This window comes from Cryptosporidium andersoni (genome assembly GCF_001865355.1).
Source record: "Cryptosporidium andersoni isolate 30847 chromosome Unknown contig_61, whole genome shotgun sequence".
NCBI classification, from domain to species: Eukaryota; Apicomplexa; class Conoidasida; order Eucoccidiorida; family Cryptosporidiidae; genus Cryptosporidium; species Cryptosporidium andersoni.
Genome location: NW_027122858.1, coordinates 2,727 through 26,010, shown reverse-complemented (window position 1 = coordinate 26,010; position 23,284 = coordinate 2,727). Strand labels below are relative to the sequence as shown.

General features: G+C 24.4%; 9 protein-coding genes across 9 annotated transcripts; 6 read left to right on the top strand and 3 right to left on the bottom strand.

The window, feature by feature from the left end:
- Positions 1-152: 152 nt before the first annotated feature.
- On the top strand, positions 153-3,881 carry cand_002300 (insulysin; the record flags this gene model as incomplete). The annotated part of the gene is made up of 1 exon (XM_067210478.1): positions 153-3,881. One exon carries the CDS (start codon positions 153-155, stop codon positions 3,879-3,881), a length of 3,729 nt encoding a protein of 1,242 aa, XP_067067745.1.
- Positions 3,882-4,197: 316 nt separating this feature from the next.
- cand_002290 (GIY-YIG catalytic domain-containing protein) lies at positions 4,198-5,352 on the top strand (the record flags this gene model as incomplete). The annotated part of the gene is made up of 1 exon (XM_067210477.1): positions 4,198-5,352. The coding sequence occupies one exon, from the start codon at positions 4,198-4,200 to the stop codon at positions 5,350-5,352; it is 1,155 nt and encodes a 384-aa protein (XP_067067744.1).
- A 1,037-nt stretch (positions 5,353-6,389) lies between these two features.
- cand_002280 (MAF-like protein) lies at positions 6,390-7,037 on the top strand (the record flags this gene model as incomplete). The annotated part of the gene is made up of 1 exon (XM_067210476.1): positions 6,390-7,037. One exon carries the CDS (start codon positions 6,390-6,392, stop codon positions 7,035-7,037), a length of 648 nt encoding a protein of 215 aa, XP_067067743.1.
- Positions 7,038-7,139: 102 nt separating this feature from the next.
- Positions 7,140-7,689, bottom strand: cand_002270 (uncharacterized protein; the record flags this gene model as incomplete). Its single annotated transcript, XM_067210475.1, has 2 exons — positions 7,140-7,202; positions 7,264-7,689. 2 exons carry the CDS (start codon positions 7,687-7,689, stop codon positions 7,140-7,142), a joined length of 489 nt encoding a protein of 162 aa, XP_067067742.1.
- Positions 7,690-7,899: 210 nt separating this feature from the next.
- Positions 7,900-9,420, bottom strand: cand_002260 (thioredoxin reductase; the record flags this gene model as incomplete). Its single annotated transcript, XM_067210474.1, has 1 exon — positions 7,900-9,420. The coding sequence occupies one exon, from the start codon at positions 9,418-9,420 to the stop codon at positions 7,900-7,902; it is 1,521 nt and encodes a 506-aa protein (XP_067067741.1).
- A 915-nt stretch (positions 9,421-10,335) lies between these two features.
- Positions 10,336-10,913, top strand: cand_002250 (sybindin-like family protein; the record flags this gene model as incomplete). Its single annotated transcript, XM_067210473.1, has 3 exons — positions 10,336-10,389; positions 10,474-10,666; positions 10,744-10,913. The coding sequence occupies 3 exons, from the start codon at positions 10,336-10,338 to the stop codon at positions 10,911-10,913; spliced, it is 417 nt and encodes a 138-aa protein (XP_067067740.1).
- Positions 10,914-11,431: 518 nt separating this feature from the next.
- Positions 11,432-12,994, top strand: cand_002240 (protein kinase domain-containing protein; the record flags this gene model as incomplete). The annotated part of the gene is made up of 1 exon (XM_067210472.1): positions 11,432-12,994. One exon carries the CDS (start codon positions 11,432-11,434, stop codon positions 12,992-12,994), a length of 1,563 nt encoding a protein of 520 aa, XP_067067739.1.
- A 429-nt stretch (positions 12,995-13,423) lies between these two features.
- cand_002230 (patched family protein) lies at positions 13,424-16,846 on the top strand (the record flags this gene model as incomplete). Its single annotated transcript, XM_067210471.1, has 1 exon — positions 13,424-16,846. One exon carries the CDS (start codon positions 13,424-13,426, stop codon positions 16,844-16,846), a length of 3,423 nt encoding a protein of 1,140 aa, XP_067067738.1.
- Positions 16,847-17,691: 845 nt separating this feature from the next.
- cand_002220 (ATP:guanido C-terminal catalytic domain-containing protein) lies at positions 17,692-19,032 on the bottom strand (the record flags this gene model as incomplete). Its single annotated transcript, XM_067210470.1, has 1 exon — positions 17,692-19,032. One exon carries the CDS (start codon positions 19,030-19,032, stop codon positions 17,692-17,694), a length of 1,341 nt encoding a protein of 446 aa, XP_067067737.1.
- Positions 19,033-23,284: the final 4,252 nt, after the last annotated feature.

The following is a 23,284-nucleotide window of genomic DNA, read 5'->3' as shown; positions in this document are numbered from 1 at the left end:
CTAACATGTTCTAGCTAGAATATAACTAGATTTATAGCGCCCTAGGGCGGTCTATTTTTGCATGCATATTTAAAAAGTACTTAGAACTAAAGAGATTTTCAGACTTTCAAAAAAATAGTGAAAGTTCAAGTCAGCTCAAGATGAGCTTTAATATGCAATTTTTACATATAATATATCTGATATGTCTATTTGCAAATTTTAACTCTTGCAAAGGTCTGAAATCTGAAATATCAAAAAAGCTACAAGCTCATTCTATAATTGACAAAGCAAATGCATCTGAAGCATTTTTAGCTAGCTTTAGTAATAAAAAAAAACGATGGTCACGAAATTTAATAAATGAAGACCTAATGAAGGAAGGTGCATCATTAGAATCATTTTCTTCATTAGGTAAGTTATCTCCAAATACTGAAATAGATTACTTTACTGCGGAAAATGGAATCAGTATTCTATTAATATCTGATAGAGGATCTAGAGAAGCTGCATTTGCATATTCTATTGGCTGTGGTTTTTATCAAGATCCAGATAACTTACCTGGTTTGGCACACCTAATGGAACATGTGACATTTTTGGGGAGTGAACAACACCCAAATGCTACAGAATGGGATGAATTTCTATCAACAAATGGAGGTATTGCAAATGCATATACAACATCTGATTTAACAGTTTATTATGTTTTATCTCCTCCAAGAAAACTAAAGTTAATATTGGATTACTTTACTACTATGTTAAAATCACCAATTATGGATGAAAAAACTGTTACTGCGGAAATAAATGCAGTAAATCAAGAACATGAAAAGAATATACCCAACATAATTAGACTGATGCTAGAATTAGCATTATTTCAAGCTCCTCAAAATAGTCCAGCTAGGAAGTTTGGTACTGGGAATTTTGATACATTATTTAAAAATCCCAAAGAAAAAAATATTAATGTAACAGCAGCTCTAAAGGAGTTACATAATTCTTGTTATACTAGTGATAATATATCTCTTGTAATTAAAGGTCCTTATAATTTATCTATACTTAAAGAAATAGCTGAACAAGCAGTAAATGTGATACCAAGCTCAAAGGCTACAGCAGGTATTGCAACTATAGAGGATAGAACATCATCTCGTCCTTATTCTTCAACTAAAATAGATAATTCAGTAATTATACCAAGTGATTTCAATAATATTGGATTTTCTACTGTAGATAGTTTAGGTGAATTAGAAAAAATAATTCATGAAGAACCTGTTGTCTCTAAATTAATAAAAATTAAAAGAGGGAATTCTTCACCCCCATTAATTATGATATATTGGCCTGATGAATCTAATTCAATGACTTTAATGCATGAAAGTGCTGAGTGGCAAATATTTTCATTTATTAAATATTATATAGAAAATAAAGGTGGAAATTCACTTTATACACAACTTTATAATAAAGGACTTGCTCATAAAATAGAATTTTTTGATCATATAACAACTAAATATTCAATTATTGGTATTTTAATAACAGCTAGTGATACTAATGATGAAACTACTCAGAAAATAGCTAATCTAGTTACAAATTATATGGATATTTTAAGTAATAAAGTAAAACATGAAGATAATTGGTTAAATTCATTTTATCAGAATTATACAAAAATGGCTAATATAGACTTCAAATATGAAGAAACTCGAAATACAGCTGAATTAGTATCACAATCAGCAGAAAACTTGTTGATATTTCCTAAAGAACCTGAAATTGCAATTTCTGCATATCATACTCCAAATAAATTTCTTAGTGAAAATAACTTAAGCGAACTACAGAAGAAAGTTTTGATATCTTTAGTAGATACTTTAACTCCAAATAGAGCCTCAATTATCAAACTTTCAGATGAAGATTTTTCTTCAAAAAGTTCTGAAGAAATCAGATTTTTTGAACCATATGATATAAAGTATACATTACAAGATCTTCATATATCACCATCTGTAAATGAACTAGAAAGTATGAATATAGATGAAATTTTATCTTGTGTGCCAAAAAATCTTTCTATTATTAATTTAAATGAAACAAATTGTCCTTCTTATCAAGAAAATGGAAGAACTGTTAGTGGAACCAAAATTTTATCTGTATATGAACCTTGTTGTATATATACAGATGAAAAATTAGCTATATTTTGGAAAGGACCTATACACAAGGTTCCAGCTATTCATTTAACCTTTGTGCAACGACTAGCCAGTAGTTTTATAAATAATAATATATCTGGTATTATATATGCAAAAATACATGCTATAGTTATGGATAAAAGATATCAAGAGGTTATAGCACCTTTCTCTGCATGTGGTGCTACAACCATATCAGATTTTAATAGGGGCAGATTCATAACTGCTATAGATGCATATAGTTCAAATTTTGGACATATTATAAATGGAATAAAAAATTCTTATCCATTTGGAAATAAAAAACCTACAGAAATTGAATTTAATAAGGCATTATCTAATTTTAAATCTCAAATTTCAAGTTTTAGCGATGTACTAGCATATGAAGTAGGAATAGATATTGCAAGTAGTATCTATTTATCAAATTATTATTCTAAAATTGAACTTAGAGATGCTATTTTAAAATTAAATATTAATTATTTGGATTATTTACATCATATAGATGAAAACTTTTCAGAAGGATATGTAGATGCATTAATTGTTGGTAATATAGACTCTATAAATTCACATGAATATGTTAAATTAATATATGATCATGCAATACAAAAACCTATAAGTTATGAAGAATGTGTACATGATGGAGTATTAGATTTACCTGCAGATATTATAGTTACAGCTAAAAATCCTATTTCTTCTGATTATAATAATGCAATTGTTGCAAATTTTTTGACACCCCCTGTAGATCTATTAGATACATCAATATATTCAACTATTGGAGAATTAATTAGTGTACCATTTTATGATACTGTAAGAACATCTTGGCAGGATGGATATGTAGCATTTGCAGGTGTATCAATGGCAACTCCATCAATGGTTTTAGTAGGAGCAGTACAAAGTGCAGATAGAAGTCTTAATACATTAGAGTGCCATATTTTTGATGCACTTAAAAAAATTTTTCATTCCTTAAAAAAACAATTTGATTCAGAACAAGGTTTAATAGATTTTCATAAAAGAGTTAAATGGTTTGGACCTGCATCTCAATCTGTTCAAAAATTAGAAACGTTAAGTTCTTATGTAGCTCATTTTTCCAAAATGATAATCAGTCATGAAATTTGTTTTTATAAGGGTGATCTTATAGAAACAGCTACTGATATATTTTTAAAAAAACCAATATTTACATTTGAAAAATTAGGTTCTTTAATTGAACCTTCAAAAAATAGAAGATTAGTTATAGTACAATTAGAAGGACAAAGTGACGATGCAATTTCAAGTACATCTATTTCTTCTAATTCCTTAATTTCAGATACAAATCAAAGAATATCATCAAATCAGATTACTCCACCTCCAACAGATGAGCAATGTCATGATATTTTAAATGAACAATTAAGTTCAGTAATTAAAATTAAATTAGAAGATAAATCTCAAATAACAAATCTAAATTTAAATGGTAAGCTTAGGGCTACAAGAAGTCAGCTTAGCTATTCTAAAAACCAAAATTATTCAATTTATAATGATAAATTTCAGTGTTCTGTAAGAATAAATAATGCAAAAGATGCCAGTGGAACTTCAGATAAGGAAATTAAATCTTTAATGAATATATTTATTTCAAAACGTTTCAGCTCTTTACATAATATTAAAGAAAGTGAATATATCAATTCAGTTCAAAATATTTTACGCGAAAAAAAATCACATAATGAAAACCTTTATATTAGATGTAAAGATAATTATTCAAATAAACATACATATTGTGGTTGCAAAGGATAATATTCAAAATTGAGGATATATTGCAATCTAAATAATCAAATTAGGTTTTTCTTCTTGTAACCAATTTTATTATTGCTTCTAATCTATTAGTTGTTAAAAAAATAATGTATTTTTTGAGTACTATGATAAGTTTCTGAACCTTTAAATTTCAATAATTATCATTTACTGGAGGTTAGTATTCTAATATTTTTGGCTTGGCTCTGGGGGTTCTTAAAAAATCCTCTTTTTTTTTTTTTTCTTTCTTTCACTTTTTAAAATTTCATTAATCATAAAAAAGGTGTCTAAATATTATTATTTAAATTAATAATGAATACAAATGTCTGGAAGTCTTAAGATAAATATTCCGAGCCACTTTTGTTATCTATTACTTTCCGAATCAAAAAAAAAAGCTAGTTATATTGGATATACTGTCAATCCAGTTCGAAGGCTTAGACAACACAATGGTGAAATTAAGAAAGGTGCTAAAAAAACTAAAAGTGGAATTCCATGGTATATGGCAATTTGTATAAATGGATTTCCAAATAGAATTGCAGCTTTAAGATTTGAGTGGGCTTGGCAACATCCTCATATTTGTAAGGCAACTCGTTCTCAGATAATAGTTTGGGGAATTACTAGAGTTTCAAAAAGATCTGGAAAATTTATTTTAAATAGGAAACAATGGAGTGTTCAACAGCGTATTGGAATACTGTTATGTATGGTATCTATTGAGCCTTGGTGCAAAATGAATTTAAGTATTTATATAATGGATAGAAATTCCATAGATATAATTATAAATTGGATTGATATCTTCTCTAAAATAGTTGCTACAAAATTTATACTTTTTGATATACCTAGTTTGGGAGAATTTAAGTGTTTTTTACGTATATGTAATGATTCAAATAGTGACTCTAATACTGAATTTTTCCAAATAAATTTTGACATACTAAAAAATAAACAAGTATCAATATCTGATAGTGAAAGTGATTTCGATATACCTAATAATAATTTTATTTTACAAATAGAGGAAAATAGGATAAATTGTATTCTATGTAATCTTGAAATTGAATCTAATCGGAAATTCATAGTATTTCCTTGTTGTGATGATTATTTTGTTCATATATCATGTATATCTAAATGGGATGAAAATTTAAATGATCAGGATTCTAAAATATCTTTAATACCAAAAAAAGTATCTTGTCCAGTTTGTTTTGAGTCTTATAATTGGCTTGATATAATTAGAAATAATGTTAAAATTTCAGATATTTTATCTAATACTAAAGATCATCAGGAAGATAAACAAGAAATACCTCAAAAATTTGAATCTAATTATATTTATACTAAATGTGATACTGAAAAAAATTGTACTAATTTTATATCTGAAACTTGTATTGCTAATTCTATGGATATTTTTAATGATTTTGGAGTAGATTATAATATTGAAGATTGTTCCTCAAAATTCGATTTTATAGATTTAACTGTGGATTCAGACTAAGCATGAACTTACAGATATTACTTTTATCAATAGTGATCTTTATTAAATCAATTTTTATTTAATAAATATAATAGTAAATTCATATTTTTATATAATATTAACTTTATATCACTTTTATAAATAAAATTTTAATATATAATTGTCAATTTTTTTTAAGGGACTTATTTATATACATATATTTAAGATATTGAAAGAAAACTAAAATTAAGATGACTATTAGATTTTATTCATAATTCTAGTTTATTTTGAACTAGTTATAAGATAAATTAGATAATAATAATAAAAGATTCAATTATTCAAATAATTATAATAATTTATAAGTTGAATATTAACTATGAATTTACAATAAATATAATGTTAAAGATCTTTTTTTTTTTTTTTCCTTTTCAATAATATATATTTAATAATTCGAATAATATTTTATTAAATTGACTATTAATATAATGTATATTATGGATGTTTTATTTGGTATTTATATTGATTCCATATAAGAATTAAAATTAAAGCTTCAGTTCCTTTTTTTTTTCTTCTTCTTTATTATACAGAATTTTTGCATAAACAAAATGTCTTTGTATTATCCAATATATCCAAATATAATATTAAATACTAATATTAATATCTTCTAATAATTTTTAGATGTCTCTTATTTGCAATATCTATGTAGTTAATGTTTAAAGAAATTATGTATTTATTTAATATTATAATTAATCAAAATATCTATATCTACATAAAATAATACCATTATATCCTTATATATTTAAATTTCTAAATATTTATAAGATTTAAAAAGTTTTGGAGGGAATGGATTTTATCAGTTTTTTATTACATTACATGCAAATAGTTATAACAACGGTATATATTTTTTTTTGGCGCATTGTTAATTTGTTTTTTTTCCCAAAAATATAATTGGGGTAGGTAGTATGTAATTATGTCATTAAATAATAGTCATAAACAAATTTTACCGCTAGCGGTAAAAAAAACATATTTTATTAAAATTATTAAATAGAAACTTTAACAAACTATTTAAATTAATTTTAATGAATACAAACAATTTAGATACATATCCATATAGAATTATACTTGGATCTACATCTGAAAGTCGTAAAGTTATATTAAAAAAAGCGGGTATAAACATTTCAGATTATATATCAGCTGATATTGATGAAAGAAGTATTAATGGAGATTCTCCGCAAGATCTAGTTTTAAAATTATCCCATGCTAAACTTAAAGCAGTATTAAAGAAATCAGATAATATATTAAATAGCAATGATAAAGGTTCAATGAGTAAAGTATTAGTTATATGTGCTGATTCAATAGCATATAAAGATGGAGAAATTAGGAATAAACCAGTGGATAATGAAGAAAAAAGACGATTTCTTAAATCATATAGTAATAGCTATGTGGATGTTATTTCTGGAATAGCTATATATAATAATATCTCAAATTCGACTATTGATATTGTTGTTACATCAAGAGTATATTTTAAAATAATACCACAATATGTAATAGAAGATGCTGTTTTATATTCTAAAATAATAGGGAACTCTTGTGGTGGTTTTGCTATTGATTGTCCTATATTAGAAGATTATGTAGATCATATTGAGGGTGATTATGACAATATTATGGGAATATCTTCTACAGAAACTAAAAGATTAATTGAACTCTCAATTAAGCAAGCTAAATAATAATTAAAATATTATAAACTTTTTTTTTTCTTTTTTTTTTNNTTTTTTTTTTAAAAAAAAAAAGAAGAGATACTTTACACATTATAAATTTGTATATAATTTCTAGGGATTTATTTGATCTCTAGTTTTTTTTAATTCATTTGCTTCATGTAATAACCATGTTATCTATATTAAAATAGGGTTTATAAATATATTGTAATAAAAATGAGGGTTTATTTAGACATACCTGATGTTTTCGTTTTTGATTTATACTAGGTCTCCAAACAAATGAATTTCTTGTTTGTCTATTATTTGATTCATCTTTCAAGTTTTTAGTTTCAGAAGTTGTATATAAATCTTGTTGTTTAATACATTTAATATTGCCTCTTAAATCAGCTTCTATAAAATGCATCATATGTTTATTTTTCTTACTAACTTTTTTAGTTTTATTAAAGTTTTTTTCTGAATTTATATTTATATTTAAAAATAGATTATTTTCATATTTATTATTATTATTTATGGCTTTATTTCTAGATTCTATATTATAAATGGTATCATTATTATATTTATGATTTAATACTTCCTTTGGTTCTATACTTTTTATCTTAATATTAGTATCTATAGTATCATTTATATCCTCATCAGAATTATAACCTGTTAAAATTTTATCCATATATAGAATTCTTTAAAAGGTTAGTAATAAAATTCTAGGTATTAAGACGCAAGCGGTACTGTATACACTAACGGGAAAAAGAAATTAACCTTAACTACTAATTTACATAACAAAGCTATCGAAAATAATACATCTATGACTATACATCATTATTATTACTACTATTACTATTATGATTATTATCATTATTAATATTATTAATACATAGATCTAGCCACATTTCCCACCACCACATCCACCTGTTGCAATAAAAGATTCACCTGATCTCCTAGTAATACTTAAGTCTGAAAATACTTCTGCATCAGTGGGATGTATACCAATCATGGAGTCAAAATCACTTTTTTTGGCACCAAGTTTAATTGCCAAAGAAAAACCTTGAGTTATTTCTCCAGCATTAAGACCAACAAAGTGAAATCCAACAACTTTATTATCCAAACTTTTAACTGTAATGAGCTTAGCAAATGAATTCGGTGACATATAAAAATCACCACTATCTATTCTACTTGACTCAACTTTATAACGATGTGATGCTGCTATTTCTAATGTAGTAAATTCAAATAAATATTCTTCTATATCATCTTCACCATATTCTGCAATAGCAGCTTCTGAAGAATAACCAATAGAACCATATTCTGTTGGTGTAAAAATAGTTGTAGGTATATATTTATAATCAATAAATTCTTTAGAATCTCCAAAAAGACGTCTTGCTAATAAAATGCCTGCCTTAATTGCTACTGGAGTTAATTCAGGACGTCCATCAACAACATCACCAATTGCATGAATATTTGGAATATTAGTTGTGTCATTAGGAGCAATAATTTTATTATTTGGTGTAAGGTATACCCCTATTTCATTAAGTTTTAAATATTTAGTATCTGGATATCTTCCTGTTGCATAAATTACTGTATCAAATTGTTCTGTATAAGCATTACTAAATACAACTTTTAATTTATCATCAATTTTCTCAATATTTATAGGCACAACACCTTCAAGAAATTTAGTACCATATTCTTTCATCATAGAAACAACTTTTTCAGAACACTGACGATCAAAACCACGTAAAGGAATTGAACGAACAGCTACAATAGCTTCAAATCCTAATTCTGTCAAAAACCCAGCTGTTTCAAGTCCTATATATGATGCTCCTACAATTAAAGTTTTACCAGGAGATTTAGAAAGAGAAAATATATCATCTGATGTTATAGCATATTCTAAGGCACCAGGAACATTTTCAGGAACATTAGGTCTCCCTCCAACAGCAATTAATATATGCTCTGTAGTATATTTCATTACTTCACCATTTCTTTCAAATAACACAGTATGTCTATCCTCTAAATTAGCTAAAGAATTAATATATTCAACTCCTGAGCTAAATAGTCCAGTTCTATATGAAAAATTAAGAGATTTTACATGATTTTGAACTGTTTGTATCAAATTACTCCATCTGAAAGTTGATGTAACATCAAATCCATAATTAGAAGTATCATGATGTAATATAGTACCCATATTAGCTGCATAATGTATTAACTTTTTTGGAACACATCCAACATTAACACATGTACCACCAAGACCCCACTTTGTCCCTTGAGTTGATGGTTTGACATAATCAAATAGTACAACTTTTTTTCCAAGTCTTGCAGCTTCCTTAGCAGCAGCTAAACCACCAGAACCCCCTCCAATAACAATTAAGTCGTACATAAATGATAAATGAACAGCTGATGTCTTAGACATTAACAATAAGTTTAAAGAAATAAAAAAAGTAAGAAATGAGAGAATTTCCACCTACAACTAAAAAGATCATCAATTACATCAATATAAATCAATAAGGTAAATTTAACAAGTATCCACGTATATATACCGCCCTAAAGATATATTAATTTTTCGAGATATTTAACAAGATGTCTCCATTACCTTTTTTTTTCTTTTCCTTTTCTCTTTAAATTAGAAATTATTTATCTAAAATATTTAAAGTATATATATATATATATTAAATAATTCTTAGAATTACTTTAGTAGTTTATTTATTAAGGGAGGGTTTTATAGGGAAAATTAATATAAATATCTGAAATTATAGTAACATAATTACCATTATATTAAAATTATACCTATTCAATTAGTGTAACTAATGAATATCTATTCTTTATAATTTGTTCGGTGTAAAATTACAGAACTCCTAAATTGGTTTTAATTAAAGGATGTATTTTAGAAACTTTCAATAATTTAGATATTAACTATAAAATTGAAAAAAAGACTAAATAGAAATAATTTATATGATAAAATTTTAAGTAATATATTTAAATGGAATATTGAAATACACTTATTAAGGAGATTATTTTCTATAATTATATTTATTTAAAATTTTATATATTATAAAGTTAAATAATTATATCCACCAAAATATTTACTTTCTATTATTTTAAACATGGTTATATTATCAATATTAAAATATATAAAAATTTATTATAGTAATACTTCACAATATAATTATATTACAATAATAATATAACACTTATAATTAGTGTAAACAAGTATTAAAACGAAATAATTTAGTTTTAATAAAGTTATAATACCGCATTTGATACAATTAAAATATTACCATTTTTATTTATAAGCTCTTTTCTTTAAATATTAAATTATATATTGCTAATGTATTACTCTCTATATATAAATAATAAGAATGGAAGCTTAATATACCAAAAAGTTAGCTTAATATTGGGATTTATTATTAATCTTAATAAGTGATTACATATAATTAATTTATTTATTTTTTTTGAAATCTTTTAGGATTTTACTGATATCCTATTAACTGCAAATGATAGAATTCGTCTTGCTTCAACATTTCATGGATTATGTACAATAGCAAGACAGTTATCACCAACTAAGTCACTTAAACAATTTAATAATATGAATAATGAGGGTGGTATAAATATGATAATGACAGATTTATTTAGATTGGAATGTTTTGAAACTATGACAGGTATGAATATTTAGATATGAATAAAATTATTAATTGCATTATTATATTAATTATATGTGATTTAATAAAATATTTAGGTTTAAGATTTTTCATAGTAGCTAGTCCTTCTACTCAGGGTATTCAAACTATATTAAAGAAAGTTTATGAAGCTTATACAGATTATGTTTTGAAGAATCCTTTTCATGACCTTGATATGCCTATTCGTTGTTATATGTTTGAGAAGGAGATTAATAGGATATTTTCATAAAGTAGGGTTCTTAAGAAATTTAGAAATGAATATATAATATTTATTATTTAGTAATTATATGTAATATACAGTATTAAATATACTTATAATATATATTTAAAAGTATAATAGAGGATTTTATTATAATATTTGTATGAATATAATAAAATATTAGGATAATAGTAAAATTTATTATTATGTATAAGAGAAGATGAAGAAATATAAATATTTAAAATAATATAAAAAAAATATACTTTATAAAATCTAAAATATTAATAATTAATTGTATGAATTATAGAAAGACAAGAAGAAAAAAGTAGTGAATATTTTATCCCATATATTTTACTTTATATTGTCTCGTTTTCGCGCTAAAATCTCCCCCATAATCTAACAACTTGACAGGTACCGGAGTTGCATGCAGATATAGTAGAAAGTATCCTTTGTAATTGCATTGCATATTTTATATGCATAAATAGGAGGAATAAGAGAAATTAAGGAGTCTCTAGTTGTATATTAATTACTAATAGAAATTAAGAATAATGATAGGATTAGAATCAAATGATCAAATAGATTCAGAATATAATGAGAAATCAACAAAATTAATGAATAGAATAAATGAAAATAATCAAATTGAGACATTAAAAAAACAGACTAGAGTAATATCAATTGAAAGTGATTCTAATTTAAGAAAAGAATGGAATAACTTAAAGGAAAAGTCTGGTAATAAAATGAATACAACAAATACTTCAAATATTAATTGTACAAATCAAAGTATATTAAATACAAAAACTACATCTACAACTGCTTCATCATTATCTTCTATTTCATCATCATTTCCTCAACCTCATAATCATTGGTGTATACCTTCTAGATATCAGGTTCGTCATTTAATTGGTACAGGTTCTTATGGTCATGTTTGTGAAGCTTATGATACTATAGAGAATCGTCTAGTTGCAATTAAAAAAATTCATAGAGTTTTTGAAGATTTAGTAGATTGTAAAAGAATTCTTAGGGAAATTGCATTATTAAATAGATTAAATCATGACAATATTGTGAAAGTATTGGATATTTGTGTTCCTGATAATTTACTTACATTTGATGAGATATATTTAGTATTGGAGATAGCAGATAGTGATTTCAAGAAATTATTTAGAACTCCGGTATATTTAACAGAGCTTCATGTAAAGACTCTCCTTTATAACTTATTGGTTGGTCTTAAATATATTCATTCAGCAGGAATATATCATAGAGATTTAAAACCTGCTAATTGTCTAGTTAATCAAGATTGTGGAGTAAAGATTTGTGATTTCGGATTAGCTAGAACAGTAAGATCACAAGAAAATTTAATTTCAAAATATAATTGTGTTGATAATAAAGGAAATTCAAATGATAATGATAATTATAGACCAGGAGGACGTTATTTAAAACGGCAATTAACTGGGCATGTAGTTACTAGATGGTACCGTGCACCAGAATTAATTTTACTACAAGAAAATTATACAGAAGCTATTGATATGTGGAGTGTTGGTTGTATTTTTGCAGAATTATTAAATATGTTAAAAGAAAATGTTGCATATTATAGTGATAGAAGTCCATTATTTCCTGGAAGTAGTTGTTTTCCTTTATCTCCAGATAATAAACATCAAGGTGAAGATTATCGCTTTAAAATAAGAGGGAATAGAGATCAATTAAATATGATCTTTAATATTTTAGGATCTCCAAAAGAGGAAGATATTGATATATTAGAAAAGGAAGATGCCAAAAGATATATTAGGATTTTTCATAAGCGCTCAGGTATTGATATGCATGCTAGATTTCCTGGAGCATCAAATCTAGCTATTGACTTATTGAAAAAGATGTTAGTATTTAATCCAACTAAAAGAATAACTGTTGAAGAGGCTCTTTGTCATTCCTTTTTTAAGAATATACGTAATGAGAAATTGGAAGTAATTTCTAATGAAAAAGTGACTTTACCTTTTGATGATTGGAATGTAATGACAGAGAAAGAATTACGATATTATTTTCTTAAGGAAATTCAACTCTATTCCCCAAACTTAACTATTCCTGGACCATTGATAATAGAAAACAATATAATACCATAACAGGTAGCAATTTTGATATTTAATTTGAGTATATATAAATAGATATGATTTTAAAGGGCGCCAGCTATTTCTTAACAATGGTAAAGATCGCAATATTTATATATATTTGGTTTATATCTATAAATTAAAAAAAATTACTATGAATTTGGATAAGAATAAGTGATATTACTGTTGGATAATCTTAAATAATACTTTATATAACATTGTGCAGTTTAAATATATCATTTATATATTTTGGACATGATCGTTATTTATAACTATAACCGCTAAAATAATTGCAATACAATAATTCGATCATGTCAATATACAGTGAAATAAATATAAATTGTATAATGGTATTACTAATTCACGCGTTGCATTTGAAAGCGATGGAATTTGTATGCTTTATAAAGCTACTAGGATTTGCAAAATATATGTATATATCTTATGATGGAGGAAAGATCAGAACAATTATGTGTGGATGTAAACAAGAAGAAACCATTCAAAAAAATTACAACATTTCTAAAACAACTAGCAAATATACAACCTGAAATTGTAGAGTTTGTTGCAACAAAATTTGGAATCTTCGGTGGTATTATATATGAGAATCCTTGGTGGTTTATATTGGGATCTATTTTAATTACATTGATTTGTTGTATTGGATTTATTCCAGGTATCCCTAAATGGGTTGATTCTGCTGAACAATTATACTCTTTACCTTATAGTTTAGCTAGAGATCATGGAATATTACATACTAAATTATTTAGTAATATACAGAGTAGAACTCAATTGATTATAGTTACATCAAACACACCAGGAGAGAATGTTTTAACATGGGAATTTTTAGAGATAGTCTCTCATATAAATAAATTGGTAAGGGGAGAAAGTTTAGATGCAGTTGGTGGTCGTAGAGTTGGTGTTAATATTGATTCACGCCTATTAGGTTCAAGTCAGAATACAAAATTTAATAGTGAAATTGATACAGATCCATTTCATTTACCAAATGATGTATTTTTGACATATAATGATATTTGTACAAGAACCTCATTTGAAACGTGCTCAGTTCAAAGTGTAATTGAGGCTGGTATATTGGATATGAAGGCTTTATTAGATGGTAAACCACCTGAATTATATATATTAGGAGGTTTTGTATTTAATCTTCGAAAACAAGCATTTCTTCCAGATTATATACTGGGGAAGATGAAAACAATTCCATGTATAAGAACATTACCAACTGATTTAGTATCCAAAATATTACGTCCAGAACTTCTAATACCTTCTGAAAAAGGTCCAGGATTTTCAGATGTACAAATAGATTGTATTATAGGTGCTGAAGCTTTTCTAATGGCATATGAGATATTTGATGATAAGACAGATGCAAATATGATTAGAAATATGATGTGGGAACAGGCTCTAATTAATATTTTAAAGGAAAATAGGGATTGGGGACGTGCAAGATTAACATTCAGTGCATTTAGAAGTCGTGATGATGAATTGAAAGCATCTACATCTGAAAATTCTGATATATTACTGGTTGGTCTCACGTTTGCATTATTATTCTTTTATGTTGGAAGTGCTAATTTCAGTTTTGATTTGTACAAGATGAAAACATATAGTGGACTTGCAGGATTATTTGCAGCACTGTTAGGATTAGCTTCTGGTATGGGATTAATGTCAATATGTGGAGTTTCCTTTGTTCCAACTGTTTTAGTCACTCCATTTTTGATAATGGGAGCAGCTGTTAATTATCTTTTTGTAATAGTTAATGCATATTCAACTGGGTATACAATAACAAGTACTAAGGAACGTTGTATGCTGACTTTACAAGATAGTGTGATTGGGATTTCAATTACAATGTGTACAGGCCTTGTATCATTTTCAATTGGAGCTGTAGGAGAACCCTATATGTCAATCAGGAATTTTTGCATTTTTTCTGCAGCTTCCATTATATTTACTTATATTTATGTCTTTATATTTATGTTTCCAGTTCTTTGTCTTGATGCCAAACGTGAAAGCATAAGACGATTGCACTTTTTCAAAGTTCCAAAATTGACTGATGCAGATATTTGGGCAAAAAAAGAAGCCTTAGAAGGAAGATCCTTACCTATTGATAAGGCAACTTCATTTGCAATTGTTAGTTACAATTTATCGAGAATTCTAGATGAGTATAATATTAAACTATATCCAGTAAAAGATTCTGATTATTATAACAAATCTTTAACTCAAAGAATTATAAGAAATTTATTTCATTTACCTATGAAGCAGAATAATCTTATGTTAGATAAAAATAAAATTGATACATCAACTAGTGAAAGTCAAATTATATCATCAAGCTATACAGATTGTAGTAATATTTCACAGAAATTTTATGAAAATAGATTAATAACAAGAGAGTTAGAATATGAACAACAAGACTCTTCTAGAAATGAGATTTTTACTGAGGATTTATCTTGTTATAACCAGGTTTCAAATATAGAACATTTATTACAAACTCTTTTGATTGAACCTCCAGGAACTGTTGGCAGATCAACTAGGCGTGTAATGCTTCATACAATTGGACCTTTAATGGCAACACCTTTAGTAAAGTTTGCAGTTTTGATATTATGGATAACCTTTTTATCTGTATCTATATATGGTTTCACAAAGATGGAAAGTGGTCTTGACCTTCGTGATTTAGCCCCTAAAACAAGCTATCTACAGGGATTTGACAGAGATTTTATTCAATATTTTGGTGAATATGATGTACCAACAGATGTTTATTTTCCAGAAACTTTAGAATGGTGGAAGCGTGAAGTTCAGGAGAGAATCTTTGATTTCGTATTAACATTAGAAAAATTAGAATCTACAAAGAGAGTTATTGATCCATTACAAAATATCATATCAAATCCAAATTTAGCTAAATTACTCAGAGGAGGATCTAAAGAGATATTTCAAACTACTTTATATGATGAGCTGTATAATAACCCGGACAGTAACTATAAACAGTTTGCATATGACTTTGTTTGGAAGGGCAAAGAACTAGTAACTTATAGAATCAGACTTTTTGTTAAAGGAATGCAGACATCTCAACAAAAAGCAGATTGGATGAGTGAAATAAGAGCAGTTTGTGAGGCTGAAGAGAAACATCCTAAATTACCTTTTAAAGTTGTAGCATACAATTATATGATGCTTTTTTATGAAAGTGACTTGAGTATACTATCTGAATGTTTTTCAAATATGCTAAGTTGTGGAATTGCTATTGAACTCATTACACTTATGCTGATACCTGAGGTAATGTCTGGATTATTTGTAATTGTATTGATGGCTTGTATAGACATTGGGCTATTTGGATTTATGTATTATTGGAATGTTAAACTTAATATGGTAAGCATGATTAATTTACTTTTATCTATGGGTTTTGCAGTAGATTATTCAACTTTAATGACACACACATTCTCTCATTGTTATGGACAAACAAGGAATCATAGAATGATTGAGTGCTTAGGATTAATGGGAGCTCCTGTATGCCATGGTGCTATGTCAACATTTTTGGGTATTGTTGTTTTATCCGGAAGTACTTCTTACATTTTTACTGTATTTTTTAAAATGATGGTAATGGTCGTTGGGTTTGGATTCTTCCATGGTATTATTGTTCTACCTGTATTATTATCAATAGTTGGGAGATTGACTGGTAACACTAGTGACATTGAATTGGAAATGTCAAACTGGTTAAGAAATGGATATGAAAATAAAAAAAAGAGCTGTGATTGTAGTAAACCTACATTAGCAATTCTTTCTAGGGATTTTCAAGCAAATAACAATTCAATTCAAACTTTTACTAGTAAAGAATATAATCACACTGTAGACTTTATTGGTCCTAACTACAAGAATTAAAAAATCACTTGAAATGAGTATAAACAAGAATAAAAGTCAATATATATAATAAGAGATATAATTACTACTTTAAGTACTTATATAGGAAATAGTAATAATTTACTACAAAATTTAGTATAAGATACAAAAAGTCTAATATATGGGAGGAAATATATAACCCAAAACAACAATTAGCATCAACTAACTCAAAAATAAGCAAACTTTCATTTCCTATAATTTCCACTTATTCTCTTTACAAACCAAATTACAACAATTTAACTAAACAGTATTAAAACAGAATAAAACTTATATAGCATGAATAAATAGTAATGGTCAATGAAATAGTGGATTTATTATACTGTAAATATATTGAATTATTACTATAATGCAATCATAGCTTTGAGCTGAAATAGTTTTGAACTGATTAATTATATAAAATTGCAGTATCTACTATAAATACAAATATTTGCAATATTTAATAATAGCTATTGTAGAAAATCGTGAAAACTACATATTTTTTCACTTAATACAAAAATAAGTTGAAATCACTAAGAGTGGTGCAGAAATATTAAAATTTCAATACAAATTCTTCTAACAACTTTATTGAAATCTTAATAGATTCTTGTTACAATTCCATTTAATTATTTCTTATATATAAATGTATTGTTACAGGAATTCTCAATATATATTAATATTCTAAATAGAAAGATTTAGAAAATTATAAAGTCTCTAAAATATAAAGGAATTATGATAACAAAAATTAAAAACCTAGGTTATGTAGATCAATAACCCTCTTTCTATAACTATCACTTTATTATTTAACTAGATTCTAGACCATTTCAACATCACACACTAGCATATCTTGTTTATATTGATGAAGAAATCTTCTCAGTAAGAGTTACAATCTTGTCAATGTCATCATAAATATCCTCACCTCTTTCTAATGCCTTTTCTAATTCAATAATCTTTGTAGCTCCTTTAATAAAAGTATTTACAAGTTCAACTTCAGTACTTCCCATCCTATCAGAGTTTGATATATCATGAATTCCATCAATACTCTGGGAATCTACACCATATGTTCCTCTTCGCTGCATTCTAAGTGGCTTAAATATCTCCATAAACCTAGGATGTTTCTCTAATAATGGAATCTTAACTAAAGCGGAAGCTCTTAATCCAGTACCTAAATTTGAAGGACAAGTTGCTAAATATCCGAAATGTTTATCAAATGCAAATTTATATCCGTTAATCAACATTGAAGCTTCTATTTCACTCACAGCTCTAGAGAAACGAGAAAATACTGCATGAATATCGCTACCGTTCTGCATAGAAATAATACGAATATGATCCTCTTCATTAATCCATACAAGAAAATCCTTCTTTTCATTGTGAAATATACCACGAGCATCTGGCCAATCTCTAGCCATACCAGCAGTTAATAAAAGTGGTGATTCTGGCTTCTGGAATAATAAGTGATCATCAATAAGTCTTTGAGTTTCTTCTTCAGTTAAAGATGACAGGGGGTAATATTTACCAGCTAAGTCACCGGTCAAACTCTCCAAAGCACTAGACACAATCTTTTCAACCTGTCTACGTTGATATCTATTTGTTGCAGGTGAAAATGGTAAACCAGATACAGAACGACTTGTCCTTACACGAACAGATACTACATATTTCTCATCAATTGTATTTTCAATTAATTCATCTATATTTAAATTAGATTCTTGAATTTGATGTTTCATGAAACCATGACGTACTTCAACAATATTTTCAAAAAACTCCTTGAATAGTTCAAATGATTCCTCATCACCAGCTACTGCCCCTACATTAGTAATAAATGGATGACCAGGATTATCAACACCAGTTTGAATAACCTGATCAAATGTAAATCCATTTGAAGTTTTTAGATTGTAATATTCTCCATACATTGATTTTGTCAAAACCTTAGCCATATAACAGTAATGTTTACTTAAATTTGGATAATTCTCCAATGCAGTTCCAAATGTCTCAACATTATATTCACTTGGTTTCTTACAGGTTGAAGTAGGACATAAACGGCCTAATATACTTAATATTAAATTGTCAGTAGCAGAAACCCTGAAGTTGACTACATCCAAAACAAGACCTTTATCGGATAAAGAATTCTGTCTATACGCAGAGACAATATATATGCTTGATACAACGGATAAAAATATTATGAGAACTTTCATTATAAATAAGTAAAAATGACAATTAATGAATTCTACAACAGATATGTATAACTGGTAGTTAGATAGGTCTACCAAACATTAAGTTTTAATATTTTAAAACATAGTGGCTGAGTAACGTCTATGTCTTGTAATGTATTCTAGTTACATTCTGATACTCGAACACTTAAAAAGATTTGCAATATTTGAATAACTTTTTAGTAATATATTAGTAAATATTTTAGACCTATTATAATTTTTATTAAAATAATTTCAATTATCTATTAATATCTCTTAAATTCTTAAAATATATCATGTGAACGGGTAAAATATAATGGATATCTTTAATATTACTATGTGGTAACGGTTTATGTATCTTAATTAGATCCAGTGATATTGGAAGTACTTTAAAAATTAATAATATAATGCAAATTTAAGATATTAAACATATTTTGCTTTTATTCTAATATTAACATAAATTATATATTTATAGCAAATAATAACCTAATTACAAATATCTTGTAATTATATATTTTGAAATTAGGTGTCTTTTATTTTTAAATCCATTCATATTTATAAAGTAAATTAAGAGATGATCATATTATACTCCTGAGATAATAATATACTAATAACCCTAATTTAATTTGGTTTTTTGATCAACATATACACTAGTAAAAATTGAATTACTTGATAAAGTAATTTACTATTAAATAAAATATCTATAAAAATTTATATCTTCGATAATTATAATGTTTTATACTTAAATAGAATCAATTTAATTTGTTATTTAATAATATAAATAAACTTATGTGTACAAGGTTAGTTTAGATGTGTATCAATAGTCGTAAAAATATATAATTAAACAAACTTTTAAAAAAAGATAATTATTAAAAATAATATATAAATAGTCCTGAAATATATTAATATATATCCTCTTAGATATTTTTAAAAAAATTGTTTCATTGCTCCTTAAAAACAACTTATTAATAATATAATTATACTAAACTAGGAAAATAATTCAAGAATCACAATATAATAATTTTTTTAGTGAAATTTAATTAATATATTATAAATATCTTACCAAAATAAGATATTTATTTAGTCTCAATTTTTTATTAAGTGTATTTTAATTTTATATATATTTTATATTATTTATAAGATTACAAATATATAACAAGTACCACTTAACAATGAATATATTTATAAAAATCAATGTAGTATATATCTTAACAAATATTTATTTTATTTACTGATAAAAAAATTATAAAATATTAATATTTAATTTCATATATATTTTGTAATATTAGATTAAAACATGATAGTAGGTAATAACAATAATTAGATATAATTAGGAAACTAAGTTAAAAGTATAACTAGAATAAATATTTTAATATATAGAGTTAAATTATTAGAAGATTATTTAAAAATAATTGTGAAATTTTAAATAATTGATATTGAATGGTTTTTTAATATTTTATTTAATTTAAAATAGTGATAGATAATTATTAGATATTATTGATCAGTTTATTTGATATATATTATTATAAATAATCCTGTTTATAAAAAATAATATATAATTATTTAAAATATAAATATTTTTATGGACAAGATTATAATATTGAATTAACTTTTAATTAAAGTTTTATTTATATCCACAACTTTCCTAATAATATTTAACAAGTTATTAAAATATTAATATAGTTTGAAATTAATAATTTATTTTTATTTTTAATAATTTCTAATTTATAAATAATTATTTAAATCAAAATACTGAAAAGGGTTTATATTAAAAGTAAGAAATATTATAAGACTAGTTAAAATATTGTATTTAAATTTAAATAATATATATTAGAAATATATATATATAAAAGAAAAAAAAAGTATTAAAGTTACACAATACTATTTTATAAGTATTTTGAAATATTAATTTAGTCAAAGTAATAATATTAAAAATATTGAAAACAGACTAAAAGTTTATTAATATATTTTTGATTTTATTAATGTAAATGTTAGAAATATACCAAGATAATTTTCGTTAATGTATTATAATATTGAAAATAAGTAATTCAAAATATATAATATTAAGAATTAATTTCATAATTATTTCTTAATAAATTGCAATATTTCTTATTCATACTTTTTTTACTCTAATTATTTTGCTAACTGATTTCAAAGTATAGACATTAAAATCTTAATTTTGGATTTTTTTTTTTTATAAATGTAAATACTCTCAATAAATTATAAAATGATATACTTTTTATTATTTTTTATTCATTCAAATTAAAAAAAAAATCTATTATTTATTAAGTCACTATATTTTATTATAAAATCTATTTTATTTATAAATATTAATAAAAATATTAATATAATTATGTATTACTAATATAATGATAAATTTAAGATAATAAAATATAGAAATAACATTAATATTCATTTAAATATGATTATATTAATAAATATTATATTACTATTTATACAAATATTTTTATATAATGTGAAACAATATAAAGAACAAATATTTAAAGAACTAATTTATTTATAAAAATGATAAATATTATAATAAGATAATATCATATTAGAATTATAAAAAAGGTATTTTATTTATAATAAATATAATAATTTTTTTTAATTAGTTCTTAAACTTTATAAGTTAATTATATTTTTTAATATATCATTAGTAGTATTTCCAATAATAAATCTAAATTAAATTATTTTAATTTTATTCCCAAGATTTAAGATATATTTAGGTTAGAGGTATATTAATATATATAATAATAAATTCATATAGTAAATATTTCCACTTATAATTGGTCTAATTTCTAAATTTGATTAATATAATTCAATATTTAAAAAAAAAAAAAAATTAAGAACTAATATATCAATAACTACCAATAAATATCATAAATTAAAAATTTTAAGATGAAATGTAAAGTTTTATAAATGACATAAGAAATTTATATATATATATAGTTTAAAAGTAATTTCAATTTCTTATTACAATATATTAGAAAAAAGTAGATTTTACAAGCTCTTAAATATTGCTAGCTATTTTAATTATATTATTATGAAATTATAAATAGTATTAATAATAATACATTTATGTATTATAAAATACTAATATAATAAATCTGAAATAATCTATTATTAAATATAATATATAATTAGGTAATTGAATAAAAATAACCAATATTTAATTCTATACAGTACTAAATATATAAAAAAAAATCTAAAATTTTGATAATAAAATAAAAATAGAGATGTAATATTAAAAAGTTATTGTGAATATTAGTAAATTATTTTTGTTCTACTTTATAGTTTGATTTTAATATATATTAAAATATTCAATAGTTTTAATTGTTACTATGATAAAATATTATTTTTATTAAGTAAAATTAAAATATAAAAAAACATATGATATTATTAAATGTATAGATTTATAACTTTATTTTTATATTTTAAGCCATTATTTTGTGATAAAAGTATTTATTTGTTCTTGTTCAATATCACTTATAATAATTAATATAACTTAAGATATTATATATATTTTTTGATAAATTTCTTTTATATAATAATTTAAAAGTTATATCTTTATGGATATACAAACTAATTTAAATATATTTTTATTGCAAAGTGTGTTATTGTTAATATTAATAAAGTAATATAAAATTAAATCATTTTAATTAATAATGAATTAGAAATACATCTTAAAATATTCCTTATGTTTAATAAATATATTCAATGTTTATTAAGAATATAGTTATTGTCAATATTATTACCTCACTAATCATGATAATTTATTTAAACATAAATTAATAAGTCTAGAATATAATAAATTTAATATATAAATAGTAAAAGTAAATTTCGAAATGATATACATTTATATTTTATATAGTTATAAAATCATTAATTTATATTTGAGTAGATAACTTAATATTAATTAGGTATTTTTATATTTAATTGTAATTTTCTTAATAAATATATTATAATTGGTATTTAAACCGAATAATTTATCAAGAGTAGTTGATTTTATTTTATAGTTTAAAAATTAAAATTCTCCTTTCTTTTTTTACTTATACATTTTGTACTTAATTAACAAATTTTAGCAATATCATTCATTCTCAGTTTGTAATTGACTTAATTCTTGCTAAACTTCTGACATCTTTATATTTTAGAATCTTTTTCTTAGCAATGATTTTATTTTCCTAGTTAAACTACGACAAAAAATATATATTTTGTTCAAATTTTTTTTGGGACTAAATTCAGGTTAAAATTCTAA